Here is a 14,696-nt window from a genome sequence, read left to right as displayed (position 1 = left end):
TATCTGAGAATGTGAATGCAGTATGTTCTGAAAATAAAAATGCCTCCTCATATGAGAATGTTACTAAGAAACGCAAACGAATTGATGCAATTTCGTCGAAATTATGGCACTGTCGTTTAGGCCATATTTCGAGGGGGAGAATAGAGCACTTAGTGACAGCATCAATTCTTCCACCGTTAGAATTTTCAGATTTAGAACAATGTATTGATTGCATTAAAGGAAAATTCGTTAAGAACATAAAGAAAGGTGCCAAACGAAGTGCGGGAATTCTAGAAATAATTCACACAGATATATGTGGACCATTCCCTGTCACTACTGTAGATGGTTATGTTTCTTTCATAACATTTACAGACGATTACTCGCGTTATGGCTACATTTATCCAATTAAAGAACGATCAGAAGCTTTGGATAAATTCAAGATATTCAAAGCAGAAGTAGAAAACCAACATGATTTAAAGATTAAGATAGTCAGATCCGACTGTGGGGGAGAGTACTACGGTCGACACACCCCCTATGGCCAAGTTCCAGGACCTTTTGCAAGGTTCCTTATGGAAAATGGCATAGTTGCCCAGTATTCTACACTGGGCGAGCCTCAGCAGAACGGAGTAGCAGAAAGAAGAAACCGTACCCTGATGGATATGGTCAGAAGTATGATGAGCTACTCCACGTTACCGATTAATTTGTGGATGGAGGCATTAAAAACCGCCATTTACATTCTTAATCGGGTACCAAGTAAATGGGTGCCGAAAACACCGTATGAACTATGGACAGGAAGAGAACCCTCGCTTAATCATTTTCGCGTATGGGGCTGTCCAGCTGAGGCCAAAGTGTTTAATCCAAACATTGGAAAGCTAGATCCCAAGACAGTTAGTTGCCATTTTATTGGCTATCCAGAAAAGTCTAAGGGATATCACTTTTATTGTCCCGACAGACACACTAAGTTTGTAGAAACAAGACACGCTGCCTTCTTAGAAGATCAGATGATCAGGGGGAGCATAGTAGCCAGAAAAATCGACCTTGAGGAGAAGCCGGTATACGTTCCCACTCCGATGATTCAAGAGCCTTATTTCTCGTTACCTGTGGTTGTGGCACCGATAGAGCAGGAAACTGCAGTGCCAACACCTGCTGTCAGTCTACCTGACGTTGCAGTGCAAGAAACTGCGGTGCCACCACCTGTTGTTGGTTCTCCTAGCTTGGCATTAAATGGAAATGAGGACCCTGTTCCTTAGGACCAAGTAGAACCCAGTTGCCATGGATGAGGGGGAGCAACAACAGCCTCCTGTGCAAGAAATACCAGTCGCAGTGGCCCCGAGAAGGTCACAAAGAACTAGAAAACCTGCTATTTCTAAAGACTATGAAGTCTATCATAGTGAAGAAATACAGAATGAGGGTGATCCCACCTCTTTTGAAGAAGCCATGAAAAGCGCCAATTCATCCAAATGGTTTGCAGCCATGGAAGATGAAATGAGATCCATGAATACCAATAAAGTTTGGGACTTAGAAGAAATTCCCAAAGGAACCAAAACAGTAGGCTGCAAGTGGGTCTACAAAACGAAATGTGACTCCAAAGGGAATATAGAAAGATATAAAGCGCGGCTCGTGGCAAAAGGCTTAACGCAAAGAGAAGGAATAGATTACAATGAGACATTCTCTCCGGTCTCATGTAAAGACTCTTTCAGAATAATAATGGCCTTAGTGGCACATTATGATTTAGAATTGCATCAGATGGATGTGAAGACGGCATTTCTAAATGGGGATTTGTATGAAGATGTCTACATGGCACAGCCCAAAGGTTTTGTCATGGAAGGCAAAGAAAATTTAGGATGCCGCTTGAGAAAATCGATTTATGGCTTGAAGCAAGCCTCGAGGCAGTGGTACTTGAAATTTGATGAAACAATTAGAAAGTTTGGATTTAAAGAAAATGAAGAGGACAATTGTATTTATGCGAAGTTCAAGAACGGAAAATTTATTTTCCTCATCTTGTATGTGGAAGACATTCTGCTAGCTAGCAGTGATGTTAATCTACTACTGGAGACAAAGAAATTCTTGTCCTCGAAATTTGATATGAAAGATCTTGGTGAAGCTTCGTTCGTCTTAGGAATTGAGATTCACCGAGATAGAAGAAGAGGGGTTTTAGGATTATCACAGAAAGCATACTTAGAAAAGATATTAAAGAAATACGGTATGCATGCGAGCAAGCCCACACCTGCTCCAATAGTCAAGGGCGACAGTTTCGGGAAACATCAGTGTCCCAAGAACCAGTATGAGCTCGAGCAAATGAAGGCAGTGCCTTATGCTTCAGCTGTCGGAAGCTTACAGTATGCACAAGTGTGCACACGCCCTGACTTAAGTTTCGTTACCGGGGTACTTGGCAGATACTAGAGTAATCCAGGCATAGAGCACTGGAAAATGGTAAAGAAAGCTTTGCGCTATGTGAGGGGCACAACTGGCCTCATGCTAACATATAGAAAATTAGAAACTTTAGAAATAGAAGGGTATTCAGATTCAGATATTGCAGGAGATGCAGATGATAGAAAGTCCACATCTGGATACATCTTCACTCTTGCAAAAGGAGCAATATCGTGGAAAAGCTCCAAACAGACAGTTACAGCATCCTCCACGATGTATGCTGAATTTGTGGCATGTTATGAGGCCTCGGGGCAGGTCACATGGCTAAAGAAATTCGTACCCGGATTGAAAGTGGTCGACAGCATAGAAAAACCATTGAAATTATACTGCGACAACGAGCCAGCAGTATTCTATGCTCATAACAACAAGTCGAGTGGTGCTGCCAAACACATCGACATCAAGTTTTATGTTGTTAAGGAGCAAGTCCAGGATCAAACTATTTATCTAGAACATATCAGAACGAACAAGATGTTAGCGGATCCACTTACAAAAGGCCTACCACCCAATGTGTTCAGAGAACACTTAGCCGGTATGGGTTTAAGGGAAAGCCTATGATTCCTGGACAAAGATGGCCCTAGAATAAGAATCTGTTTCAGACCGGAAAGGTGATTGTGGCTGTTAATCTGATAGTAATAATTGTCATGACAAGGCACGCCCTATACACTGATCTGCGATGGGATGGATAAACTCAGATACAGAACAAGAATAAGAACAATGAGAGATCAAGGGGGAGAATGTTGGAATTGATCTCCAACGGCCAGATCCAAAGATCTGGCCAATCCCTTGATTTGCGCCCTGATCGGAGGCGTTCAGCCAAACATGGCTGGTGGGCCCCCGTCGCCTGCGCTATAAAGAATAGGGAGAGGGCCCGGGGCACGGAATCCCAAGTTCACCGCCTCCACAACCCTCTCCCACAGTCCCTACCGATCTAGGGTTAGCGCGAGGCCGACGGGAAGCTCCGCCACCGCAACCACGACGTCCTCCTCCGCCAACCCCGTCATCGGCCAGTGCCGGTGGAGGCCTGAAGGACGCCGGGACTTGCGCCGTCCACTGCCGCCGCCGGATCAACGCCTCGAAGAGCCGGACTTCCTCGCCTCCATCCTCGGCTCCATCGACGCGATGGCGCCCACCGGCAACGGCTCCTCTGCACCCACTCCCGCGGATGGTCTGTGTCTCTCATCCACCTCTCTCTCTCTGTCTCTCCCTTGTACTAGGTCTAGAATGAATCTCTTGATATTATACCTAGAACTTATACCTTAGTACTCGATTCGTACACTAGATGTGATCCTAGTCCAGAAACAGAGAAGATTAGAACCTAACATGCTTCTCTTTTATTTCCACAATCAGGAGTAATTACTGCAACAATCTCCCCCTTAGTCCTGGTGTGGTTCAAGATCACGGACACCAAGCAGGTGTCGCATTGTCGCTAGTCTTGCCGCTGCCAGCGCCTTCGTCAGAGCATCTGTTCTCTGTTCTTCTGAGCTAATGAACTCCACAGCGATATGTCCCTCTTCAACACAATCACGTATAAAATGAAACCTTGTATCAATATGCTAGTTGCGTCCACGAAAGACTGGATTCTTCATCAAAGCAATGGCAGATTTGTTATCAACGAACAGCTTGATTTTCTTAAGCTCTTCCCCTGTCAACTCTGCGAGTAAACTCCTGAGCCACAATGCTTGACATGCTGCTGCTGTCGCAGCCATGAACTCAGCTTCGCACGATGACAATGCCACCGTTTTCCGCTTCTGTGAGTTCCACGAGATCAAACTGTCATTCAAATAAAATACCATACCTCCTGTGCTCTTCCTGTCATCCATGTCACCAGCCAGATCGCTGTCTGAATAACCAGTGATAACCATTTCACTGCTCCTCCTAGGATACACTAGCCCATAGTGCACCGTCCCCTTGAGATACCTCAAGATGTGCTTTACTGCTTTCTGATGAAGGATGGTAGGCCTTTCCATGAATCTGCTTACCACCCCAATAGCAAAGGAGAGATCTGGCCGAGTATGAAGGAGATATCGCAGGCAACCAATTATACGTCTATATTCAGTGGCATCAATAGGTTCTCCATCAGCATCTTTGTGTAGCTGCAACTTCTGCTCCATGGGGATTTTCACAGGGTTGCAACTAGCCATGCCAAACTGATTGAGCACCTTCTTTTCATAAGCACTCTGCTTGATGGTGATTCCTGCTTTTTGCCGCTCCACCTCAATCCCGAGGTAGTAAGTGAGAAAGCCAAGATCACTCATCTCAAACTCCCCCATCATCTGCTTCTTGAAATTTTTGATGGCCACTGGATCTTCCCCTGTCACAATAAGATCATCAACATAAACACCTACAATAATTCTGGTGTTAGTACCGCCCCTTGTGTACACAACTTGCTCCTATGCACATCTTCTTAAACCAAATTGTTTCAGACTTCCATCAAGCCGCATATTCCATGCACATGGCGCTTGCCGAAGCCCATAAGGAGCTTTGTTCAGCTTGAGCACTAAGTGCTCCTTGTCTTTAACAGTGAACCCCACCGGCTGGGCCATTAAGAAATGCAGACTTGACATCAAGGTGATGAACCTGCCACCCTTGGTTAGCAGCGAGGGCGAGGATAACACACACAGTGTCGAGGCGAACAACCGGTGCAAATACTTCATCAAAATCAATGCCCTCCTGCTGGACATATCCCTTCGCCACCAAGCGAGCTTTGTGTTTGATCACCTCCCTGGCTGAATTCTTCTTCAATTTAAACACCCATTTGAGCCCAATCGCCTTGTGCCCAGCTGGCAATGTGTTGAGAGACCATGTTGCATTCTTCTCAATAGCTTCAATTTCTTTAGCTATGGCGTCCTCCCAAGCTGGCTGTCCTGCAGCCTGGTGATAGCCCAATGGCTCCTCAATCTCTGTCAAAAGGGCCTCATCATTAGCATCCTCTTTACCTAGGACCATACGTGGTCCATTGCGTATTATACTATCAAGGAACCTGTACCGAACAGGTCCGTCATCACTGCCATCAGTGTCAACAGACTGTGGCATTGATAGATTTCCATCTGGCATGGCAGGCTCTCCTGCCTGTGATCCAGATGGAGGCACTTGTGGTGAGGCTGCCATGCTTGTAGACCCATTCGCCGTGTCGGTTGGAGCTGCTGGAATTGGTATAGATGGGCAAGACTGAGACACGACTGACGGCACACCAGCCATCTCTCCCGTGAGTGGTGTCGTGTCTGCTGCTCCAGTAGTCGTAAATATATCTTCCATCACATGGAACTCAGATGAAACATCACTTTCTGCAGTGGAAGACCAATTCCATTCCACATTTTCTTCAAAAACAACATCACGACTCACATGGATTTTACTGTGTCGTGGATCATATAGACGATGAGCCTTGCTTCCTTCTTCAATACCAAGGTAAACAAACGGCTGGTTCCGGTCATCAAGTTTCTTCAAGTGTGTCGGCGTCTTCACATGTGCTGTACAGCCGAACACACGCACGTGTGCCAGGTGCGGCTTTCTCCCTGTCCATGCCTCAAACGGGGTGCGATCTCCCATTGCCTTCATCGGTAGACGATTGAGAAGATATACGGCGTGGCGCACCGCCTCCCCCCATAACATGTTCGGCACATTCATACTCTTGAGTAGGGACTGTGCCATTTCCATCACGGTTCTGTTACGGCGTTCCACCACACCATTTTGCTGCGGCAAGTACGGTGCAGTGAAGTGCCGCTTAATCCCTGCCTCATCGCACACCTTCGCAAGTTCAGCAGAGAGAAATTCCACACCACGGTCAGACCTGAGCACCTTGACTCGATGCCCACTTGCATTTTCAGCCAATGCCTTGGTCTTCATAAATGCAGAACATGCCTGGTCCTTGGATTTGAGCACATGCATCCACATCCAACGTGAGAAATCATCAAAAATCAGCATGATGTAACGGTTACCTGAAGGTGTTGATGGTGTGATCGGCCCACATAAATCAATGTGAAGAAGCTCGAGTGGCTGCTTCGCTCGGTATCTCGCTGCAGCCGGAAACGGCAGCCTTGCCTGCTTTGCCACGAGACACGCATGGCACAACTGATGGGGATGCACGATCTGAGGCACACCAGCCGCCATCTGCTTGTCGACGAGGAGTTTCAGGGCTTGGAAATTGACATGTCCAAGCCGTGCATGCCACAACCATGCTGGTTCCTCCAGCCTAGCCAGGAGGCTCACTGGACTTGCTATCTGCAAATTAATGTGGTACAGATGGTTTGGCGTTCGTTTAACTTTCATCAATCGACGCCAGGGATTTTTTATGAACACCTCAAGTTCATCTTCATCCATGACAATTTTGTGCCCTGTCTCAGTGAGCTGACAAAGGCTCACCAAGTTGCTTCGTAGTCTGGGAATATAATATACCTCCTGGAGCATCCCCTGATCACCATTCTTGCATGAAAACAAAATTGAGCCTTTTCCCATAATTTGCACCGTGGAGCCATCACCAAATTTGACATTACCTGTGACAGCTTCATCAAGTTCACAAAACTTCGCCTTGTCTCCAGTCATGTGGTTGCTTGCTCCATTGTCGAGGTACCAAAAATCACTTGGCACTACAACATGCTCTCCTCTCTACAGCTCCGGCCACACCTTTTCTTCATTTAGGAAGACAACCTCCTGCTCCTGCAGAACTGGTGCTGACTCCTCTGACACAGCAAGGAGCAAGGCTGGCTCAGTGTTCTCTGCCTGCGTGAGATGCGCTGTCTCTTGCTTCTTTGGAGACTTGCAATGAGATTGATAGTGCCCCATCTCGTCGCAATTAAAACAACGAATATGACTTTTATCACGGCCACTGCCACTAGAGCTGTCTGCCCCATCTTTGCATGGCGAATTGCCGTGGCCACCTCGACCACGACCTATGCCGCGTCCACGGCCAGCCCGGCAGCGACTTGAGCTATCTGTGGAGAGCTTGTACCTTTGGCCTGACGACGATTGCCCACCATCCTTCTTAGTACGTGCTTCCCACTCAGCCTGAGTAAGGAGCACCTGCCCATCGGCAGCACGTCCGCCGCTGGACACACGTGGATGTGTGCGCTCTTCATATGCCTTCAACCGCCCGACAGCCTCTTCGAATAACATAGTGTTGAGGTCGCAGAATTGCTCAATGCCGGCGACCACACTGAGGAAGCGATCAGGCACGGTGTCGAACAACTTCTTCACGAGGGCAGCGTCATTCAGAGTTCCACCAAGATCTCTATACCTGACAGACCGAGCTTGCCGGCATACTGGTCCAGAGTCTCCCCTTCTTGCATGTGCAAGGCGTCAAAGTCACTCTTCAACGATTGCAGCCGTGCATCTTTGACACGATCTGCGCCGACGAACCTTGTTTTTAGGCAGTCCCAGACCTCTTTTGCCGTCGTCTTCTTTGCCACCTGCATGAGGAGGTCCTCTGGGAGGGCTTGGAGAAGATGCGACCTCGCCGTCTTGTCCTTCCTCAAGTCAGCGGCCTCACCGGCGGCCGGCTCGATAGCCTCCCAGACTCCTTGGTCCTCCATCATGGCTTGTACACGAATCACCCAGCTGGTGTAATTCGTTGCCGTCAACTGCGTGTATTGGAACATACCTCCACCCCTACTCTGCTGCGCCTGCATCGATGCACCCGAGATGATCGACATCGGATTTCAGCCGCAGCACTTTGGGCATGCAACTGGCTCTGATACCAATTGTAGGAAACGGCTCAGGATTACATGCCCAACATTTGAGAAAACTAGAATAGACACACGACGACTTCTCTTGTTTATTGGAATCACGTAATGACTCAATTCGATACAGGTTGCAGCACCAGCTATAAATAGAACGCACGCAGCAGTTCAAAGGTCACAAACTGACCAAGATCATTATTTCAGCAAACATAAACTCACGCACTAACACTTGCAACTGTTCACTGCAGCCACCACTATGAAGACATGCAGTCGTCGTCGTTTGCTTGTGCTTCTCTTTTATTTCCACAATCAGGAGTAATTACTGCAACAGAGCACACACCGGTGCGCCATGAAAGTCTTGTCGTCCACCTCGAACACAACGTCCGTGGCCTCCCCGGTCGCGAGGAGGCCAGCCAGGTGGCGGTGCAAGTCCGGGTCCGGCGGCAGCGGCGCTACCGTCGGGGCTGCGCTGGCGCCAACGTCGACGCTCTTCGTCTGGATCTCCTTGGTGACCGTGACGTTGCACCTTATCGTGAAGCTGTTGCCCCGGAGGTGCTCGGACCCCTCGAGCTCGCTCCTCCTGATGAAGGCCGAGGTGCCCCAGTCGGTGAAGATCTTCTTCCCGCTGTTTATGAAGTACGGCACCGGCTTCCCCTCGCGGCCGAGCAGGCTGAACGTGTGCCGGACCCAGACGTCCTGTGGGGCGCCGCCATCGAGCTGGAGGAAGAGGGAGATGTAGTCGGACCAGGCCGAGCTGAGGCCGTTGGGGTAGTAGCTAATGCAGCAGCTGTGGCCCCCGACGCTGAAGGGCGGGGACTTGATGTCGCTGCCGGTGGGGACGTCCATGGTGTGGGAGTAGCCGTCGATCCTCAGCAGGTGCTGGCCGCTCTCGGCGACGGCGACGATGGCTGAGGCAGACCGCGACAGCCCGCCGCCGTCGCTGCTGGTTGTGGACGCGGCCGTCGCCATGGGAGAACTCTTTGGTTCCTCAGGAGTCTGGCCTGGGGAGGTCAGATATCACTCAATCACACTAGTCGGTGAAGTTTGGCTTCAACAGATTTTGTCGTGCACATGCATCTAGTAGGTTTATTTCTCTTATAAGATACTACACCCAAATTCTCCAGCTTTCTTGCAAGCAACCAAGCAAGGGATGGCCGTGTAAGAAAACAACTGAATTCGAACGGTACTATAATCCAAGGAGAGAGATGCCCAACTGAACTGCAAGCTTCCGAAATCCTGGAGCCTCTGCAATCCCTTATTCCTGTCTTCAGTTCTTGTTTATTCCTTATTCAGTATGGTTACACTTACACTAGCACGCACTAGCATCATGAAATCAAGTTTATATTCTAGAGCGAATTTCATGAGAATCATGGTGCAAGTTCAAATGATTCAAGTTAAGTTTGAATTTCTTGGGATATTAAAGCCCAAAGTCTAAACAAAATTCTTCCTCTTTTTATCTGGGCTGATCCCAACCCCAACTCGGCCCATGTCACGTATATTTAGGCCCATTTCGGCTCGAGAAAAAAAAAAGAGAAGGAAAAGGCCTCATGGACCAAAGATAGAGGCAGTGCTGTGGGATCAAAAAGAAAGAGACCGGTTTGGAATTTAATTTTAGACTAAAAATCAGTTAAGGTTTAAGTGATATGGAACCATGAGGTGTAGAAGCCCGTGTGTTTTTTTTGACATATTTAAATTCACAAAGAGTGCTTCTGGAGAAGGGCTGTGACTTCTGAAAAAAAGCATGGATCTAGTGGCACGGGTTAATTTTTTGTTCCAAATTTTAAACTGCACAAAGAGAATTCATTCCGGTTCCATATGTTTGAAATTTGAGAAGGCCTCCGTTTTGGACAGAAAATTGAGTGCTTTACACACCACACCGAGCAGTTCTTCGAATGGACTTGCAGTTTGCATTGGTTCACTGTTTGCCGTTGGACTGCTTTACAGATTCACCAGCCAGAGATGATAGCCTAACTCGCTCATGATTAAGCTACTATACCAGCTGACACTTTCTTTTTTCCATTTCAAAGTAAGAGGAAGCTGCTGCTCGATACTGAGTTGGACTAGGCGAGGAGCCAGAAGTCCTTGTGGCGCTTGCTGGAGACGAGGTAGCCTATGATACGCGGATACTTTGCAAAACTCACGTACCGGTATCGGATACCGTATCGGATACCCGTACTCCACGGATACTCCCGGATATGTATCCCGTAAGTATCGGACTATTTAGGTATTTTCAAATAATAAAAATAAATCGGATACTCATGGGATACCTGTGGATACCTGTCTGATACCTTCAAACCCTAACAACACCACTCAATCACTTCATATAAAGGTCATCCGTTCAGCCGTGCCACCCTCATATCCCCACTCGCGCAGCCGCAGGCCCGCAGCAGCCTCGCACGGCTCGCGCGGCCCGCGCGGCCGCTAGAGAGAGAGAGTATGAGCCGCAGCCTCCGTAGAGGGAGAGGAGGAGCCGCGGCCGCCAGAGTTGGCTGCTACAGAGAGAGTGAAAGAGAGTGCCGGAGGTTGGGGAAGAAGACGACCGACATCCATTCGTGGAACAGACGAACAAATAAGAGAAGGTTGGTTCTTTTTTCCTTTGCCCCTTCCCTTTTCTAATAATTATAGAACATATGAATATATGAGTTTATGACGTATTATAGTCCCTGGAATTTCTATTTTCTCACATTCTAGTTCCTGAAACTTTTATTTATTTTTATTTTTTATATATATTGGCGTATCCCCGTATCCTTGTTTTTGGAAAAATGGTGTATCGGAGTATCCCCGTATCGCGTACTGGTATCCGTATCCGCATATCCGGGCAACATAGGAGGTAGCCGCCGGAGCTTCGCCGCCGCACCGCCAGCGCCACGCACGGCGCGTGCTCGATGCAGTACTCCACCATCCCGCCGGGGGAGCCGGAGCCCCCGCGCCGCCGCCGCCGCCGCCGCCACAGCGCCTGCAGCCACCGCGCCACCGCGCGGCGCCGGCGCTGGCCCAGCACAAGCAGCGACGCGCCGTGCCGTCTCGCCGCCTCCACCACCGCCGGCGCGCGCTCCTCCGCCTCCACCGCGCACGTCTCCACCTTCACCTGCATCGTGATGCCAGCGAGAGCCCGCCGATTGACTCCGAGTCCAAAAGGAAATAAAATTGCGTTCTTTTTTTTCGCACCTAGCTCCATGAAACCCGTTAAGTGGCTGATTGCTTTCCATCGTGGTGGATATAAAGTAATAATTTTCTTCTGGAAGCTGGGATCAATTTCACAAGATTTATGTGGAAAATTTTAAATACCTCTGGCCTTGTTGATTCGCACAGGGTCCTCAAGGCGTCAAGGTGCTGCTGGCTCTTCGTCCCCAGCATCTTGACACACGAATCGCTAACAGCTGAATGAAGAAATGACCATTTATTACGAGAAGAACCATCAACAAATTTCATCGCTCAAACAAGAAATCAGGAGAAGAAGGTGTCACACGAGCTGAGACTGACCGTCTTGGGCGAGCGGCTTGACGACGGCGAGGAGGACGACGGTGTCGTTGCTCCGGACGGCCTGCGACAGCGCCCACTGCAGCGCGCCGGCCGCCTCGGCGCGCCCGTCGGCCAGCACCATCACCCGCCGCCCGCCGCCGTCCTTCTTCTTCTTCCTGGCCCCCGCCGCGCCGGCGCCGCCCACCTCCACCATCAGCGCGCCGTTGCCGTCGACGTAGCACCCTCCAACAACTCCTCCTGGACTACCACCCTTACTACTGGCCTTATTGCCGGCGCCGCTGGCCAGCGCCGCCACGGCGAGCTTGGAGGCCGGTGAGGAGGAGCAGGCCGCCCGCTTCCTCCTCACCCGCGTCGTCGCCGCCCGGCCGCCGCCGCACAGCGCCGGCAGCCTCCTGCCGGCCATCGTGCGTCGTCACCGCCCAAGGACACTCCCAGTCTGCTACTACCGCCGCCGCGTAAATGAAGTTGAGGCCCTACCGGCATACCCTACACATACACATTGTGCAGTGCCAGTGGTTGTATATATAAAGAAGGCCTGCATCTCAGATACTGCATGGAAGCATGTAGTGCTCGCGCCCTACCACTACCAGGCCAGTAGTTGCTCGGTCGTCGTACTGTACGCGTGCAGTCAGTAGACGTGCAGGGCATGAAGTGGGCAGTGAGTGGTGGTTAGGCAAGGAGCCAGCAGTTGGGTCTGGTCTGATCTGATCATCTGAGACCGACCATCAGATCATTCCTTCATTGCCACGCACACGTACGCATGCCGTCGTGCACGTATGCCAATCAATGCGGATCCCAAGTATATATCCATCACATGCATGATTGGCGCGTTGATCGATCGGGGATATAATTTTTGCCGATTTCCCCCGGCTGTCAGCGTCCTAGCTCGATCGGGGAATCGGGGATACGATTTAGTATTACATATATGATATATATGTATATATATAGTCACAGCTGGTTGATCATATATCCTAGCTGGCAACAGGCAACATAAGATGTTTATTTTTTGCGCCAACAGCTGCCAACTAACTACTCCAGCTATGCAAGCGTACGTGTACGAGCGATCCCCCATCTGCGTGCTCGTGCATACACGGCCCACGATGCCTGCAGCTGATGGGTTCGTACGGTCGTAAATTATACATACCATATATTCTTACTTGTCAGCCCAAATTATACATACGGACACGGGCATCCAAATCAAATCGATCTGACTGCATCATATCGTGTTTCTTACCACACGAAATCTGCAAAACAAGATCACACTTGGATGACTTTTGTGCCGAATAATTTTTTGAACGCGGGACAATTTTTTTTGAAGCTGGATTGTTCCACCAATATAAAAAAATATTACACCTTGTATATATGATGGTTTGGCTAACGCATATAAACTAGGGAACACTACTATAAAACAAGCCATGGGAACCGGTTGGAAACAGCCTTAGGCACCGGTTTTCCAACCGGTTCCCCCAAACCGAGACCAATGGCATCTCCCTAAGACCCCGAGTATTTAACTCGGTGCTATAGGCATCCATTGGCATCGGTTGGAAAGACCAACCGGCTTTCCAACCGGTGCCAAAGAGACTACCACACTGACGCAAGGTGGCAGCCCCTTTGGTACCGGTTGATCTTTCCAACCGGCACCAATGACTTTTTTCCCTTTTTTCCCGAATTCCAGTTTTATATGTTTTATTTATTACTGTTTATTCTTTTATAATTGCTAAATGCACTTGAGCTCTACAGTACTATATGTTCATTGGTCGTACGTACGTGTTCGTTTTCAGAGAATATTTGAAACTAATTAAAAGTGAAATGCGAGCATATAATTAAGCTAATTAGATGAACTAATATATTTACAAATATACAAACATCAAGGCATCAAGTTTAGAAATATATACAAATGTACAAGTTATATTTGTAGTCCAACTACTGGGCCCCTCAGGAGGTCGATAGAAGTCCTCTATGGATGTGACCGTCATGGTAGAACTCGCCTCTAGGATCCAGGATCTCGTTCAATATGAATCCGGCGAGCTGCTCGCACATGGCGTTGATCCGATCAGTAGAGTAACATTCATCCCCCATTTGAGACATCTATCATTTAGGAAAAAAAGAACTGATATATTAACATCATATGCGTTAGTATAATTATGAAAATGTACTAGTGAACGGTTTGGACGTACTCTCATGTCCTCCGTAGTAGGCTTCCCGCAAAGAGTCATGATGTGCAAGTAGTCGCATACGTAGTACCCGCACCAATCAGTTCCTTGTTGTTGTCTCGCACACTTAAGGAGAAACAAATAAATTACTCAATTTAGAATAATTTGGGATTACTTAACTAGACAAATCATTGTGAATCAACATACTAGATAATCCATTTTAACATTCAGTTCGGGCCTCCATTGACCACGTCCTTTGTTCTTTTTCACAAATTTTTTCCAAATCCTGCGCTCAATGTTAGGTTTGATATTCAGGAATTGTTATTAACAGAAAAAGGATTTGATTGAGCAAACTGAACTTACCTGTTCAAGGGGTCTATGATATGTTGGATTGCGGACTTTGGATTTCTCATTGAGTCAAAGACTATAAGATTGCCGGTCTCTACGGAAAGTATGAGTAAAATCCAATGATAACTGCAGATATAGATAGGATATATACATACATGCATTAGACGACTTAGTATTTATTTAGTAATATAACAGATGATTGAGTCGACCAAGACTTACCCAAAGTTGTATGGTATGAATATATAGGATTTGTAATTTTTCCTAGTCAACGAATCGTACATGTTTTGGCACGTTTCCGTGTAATTTTCGTTGAGCATTTTCTAGTTGACTAGCAAAGGAGACATGAAGCCGATCTGATGGTGCCATCCATGTTTTCGGCTTCTTTGGGTCTCCTGTTTAAACGATACAATAGAAATTTTATAATGCACACATATAATTATGTTCTTGTTAACAAAAAGTATTAATGTAGAGGTAAGTGATACTTACAAAACCCAAATGATGATGATAGAGGCGTCGAGGGCTTCTCGATGGTAAATGTGATATAAATCTTTGAAGTACACCCAGAAGTCGTCCTCCCCGCGGAAGAAATCATGGTCACGATACTTGACTCCAAACATTTTCCCTTCGTCAT

General features: G+C 48.0%; 1 protein-coding gene across 1 annotated transcript; it reads right to left on the bottom strand.

The window, feature by feature from the left end:
* Positions 1-8,390: 8,390 nt before the first annotated feature.
* LOC120688790 lies at positions 8,391-12,301 on the bottom strand. Its single transcript, XM_039971162.1, has 4 exons — positions 11,565-12,301; positions 11,370-11,461; positions 10,876-11,169; positions 8,391-9,077 (listed from the first exon to the last, which is right to left on the bottom strand). The coding sequence occupies exons 1-4, from the start codon at positions 11,965-11,967 to the stop codon at positions 8,391-8,393; spliced, it is 1,476 nt and encodes a 491-aa protein (XP_039827096.1). The 5' UTR covers positions 11,968-12,301.
* Between the last annotated feature and the right edge of the window lie 2,395 nt (positions 12,302-14,696).

This window comes from Panicum virgatum, chromosome 9N (genome assembly GCF_016808335.1).
Source record: "Panicum virgatum strain AP13 chromosome 9N, P.virgatum_v5, whole genome shotgun sequence".
NCBI classification, from domain to species: domain Eukaryota; kingdom Viridiplantae; phylum Streptophyta; class Magnoliopsida; order Poales; family Poaceae; genus Panicum; species Panicum virgatum.
The sequence above is the reverse complement of the archived record's forward strand: the minus strand, read 5'-3'. Positions and strand labels throughout refer to the sequence as shown.

Coding starts and splice junctions, on each gene's coding strand:
- LOC120688790 (XM_039971162.1), bottom strand. CDS start 11,967: ATGGCCGGCAGGAGGCTGCCGGCGCTGTGCGGCGGCGGCCGGGCGGCG. Junction 11,462..11,564: donor CAAGCCGCTCGCCCAAGACG/GTCAGTCTCAGC, acceptor TTCTTCATTCAG/CTGTTAGCGATTCGTGTGTC. Junction 11,170..11,369: donor GCGAATCAACAAGGCCAGAG/GTATTTAAAATT, acceptor ATCACGATGCAG/GTGAAGGTGGAGACGTGCGC.